The 1781-nt window shown below is 41.5% G+C and overlaps 1 protein-coding gene across 1 annotated transcript in view; it reads right to left on the bottom strand.

Annotated features, from left to right (window-relative positions):
* LOC106879959 (uncharacterized) overlaps positions 1-1421 on the bottom strand; it is a 16146-nt gene extending 14725 nt beyond the window's left edge. Inside the window, exon 1 of the mRNA XM_014929719.1 lies at positions 1300-1421. Coding sequence (XP_014785205.1) covers positions 1300-1421 — 122 coding nt within the window. The remainder of the gene's footprint in view (positions 1-1299) is intronic.
* Between the last annotated feature and the right edge of the window lie 360 nt (positions 1422-1781).

Genomic DNA, 1781 nt, shown 5'->3' on the forward strand with positions numbered 1-1781 from the left:
TGTGTGTGTGTGTGTGTGTGTGTGTGTGTGTGTGTGTGTGTGTGTGTGTGTGTGTAGGTGCTGCTGTATATTTAAGAATTTCGCTTCGGAACGACACGGCGCCGGGTTGATCCCATAACGCGGGACACTTTGAGCAAGGCACTTGCCTAAGTTGGAGCATAGTGAGATCAGTAACTTTCTACTGTAGTCACACATTGACATCAAATAAATATAAGTTTTAAAAATATAAATATTATGTATGTTCTTTTGTGTTTTTAGTTATTTAAGTTCTTCCTTCGAAGAAAGAGTTGGTATATAATAAAGATACAAAGTGGTATACACACACACGTGCCCACTCACAAACTCAGACAAATACACAAGGACGCAGATTATATATATGGGTTTGTGGATGGATGGATACAAATATATATATATCTTTTATTCTTTTATTGGCTTCATCTCGAGAGATGCAGCTATGCTGGGTTTCACCGTTAGCTTTGCTATACTTTCACTACTTGCAACTTCTTCCGGTATGTGGCATTTGGTAAATGAGGGATTTTGATGTTGGCGCCGTGATCTGCGCTTCCTCTCAGGATGTAGGTTCAGCCGGAACTCTTGACAAAAGGAGATCAGTTCTGATCCGCCCAATGTACGGACCTCGTGTTTTGGGGGAGAATATTGAAGAGTTGTGGGACCTTGAAACCCAAGCTATTACAGTATTTAGTTTTGTATCCTGATAGCATTATTGGGATATTTGGAACTGTGCAGTTGTGCCTCGATCCGCTGTTGTGTAACTTTTGAAGCCAAAGTTTGGTACAAATTCTTCCAGGATTTTCCAGATGTATATCATAGACTATTTTATCCGCCTTCGTTCTAGGGAATAGAGTCTTAACTTTTTCAGTCAACCCCAGTACCTGATATATTGTATTGAGACGATCTTCTTTATGTAGCTTCGTTGGTTTGCTTTACCTTCCGCCGTTAATTTTACACTGTGTGATGACCAAAGCTGGGCCCAGTAGTCTAAACGGCTGAGGACGAATGTCCTCCACAGGACCATCATGGATTCCTGTTCTCTTGTTCTAAAAGTTCTTAGGATCCAACCGGTCAGCTGTTTGCATTCTATTGACAACTCAGTAATATGTACCTGCAAAAAAAGTATCGTTACTCTTGACAATCAAGTCGCGCACTGATTTTGATCAAGGAATTACAATCCCTCCTGGCCCAGTGTATCCTGTCTGCATTTCATTCAGCTTCGTAACCGGGTAGCACAGGGCTTAAAATTTCCCAGCACTAAATTGCATGTTATTGTCCTCAACTCACCTGTATAATGCGTCCAACTCCTTTTGCAGGTGCGCAACATCTCCAGGGTTCTGTATTCTCTGAGAGACTTTTATATTGTCTGCATAGCTAGCAAGAGTGACTATCTGACCAGCTGATGGCATATTTGAAAGGGCCACTATGAATAGCAGTGGCTCCAAGACAGTGCCCTGTGGGGCATCACTCATTTGAGTTTCTTTGGAGGTAGCCGCATTGGCTACTACTACCTGTTATGTATTTTTTAATAAGTCGTGCAGCCACTCTCCAAGTTTTCCAACTTTGCCGAGATTACGCATCTTGTAACATATACCGTGGTCGATTTTATCAAAGACTTTTGCTTAGTCGAGATATATCACGTCCGCATTTGAGTTGTTGAGCAACTGCTTTAACACCCAGTCGCAGTGTAGTAGAACCTGTATCAGAGTTTCTACTTGGTCGAAAACCGTGTTGGGTGTCAGTCGTGTACATAAATATATATATATATA

The sequence above is a fragment of the Octopus bimaculoides genome, chromosome 19 (genome assembly GCF_001194135.2).
Source record: "Octopus bimaculoides isolate UCB-OBI-ISO-001 chromosome 19, ASM119413v2, whole genome shotgun sequence".
Classification (NCBI taxonomy): domain Eukaryota; kingdom Metazoa; phylum Mollusca; class Cephalopoda; order Octopoda; family Octopodidae; genus Octopus; species Octopus bimaculoides.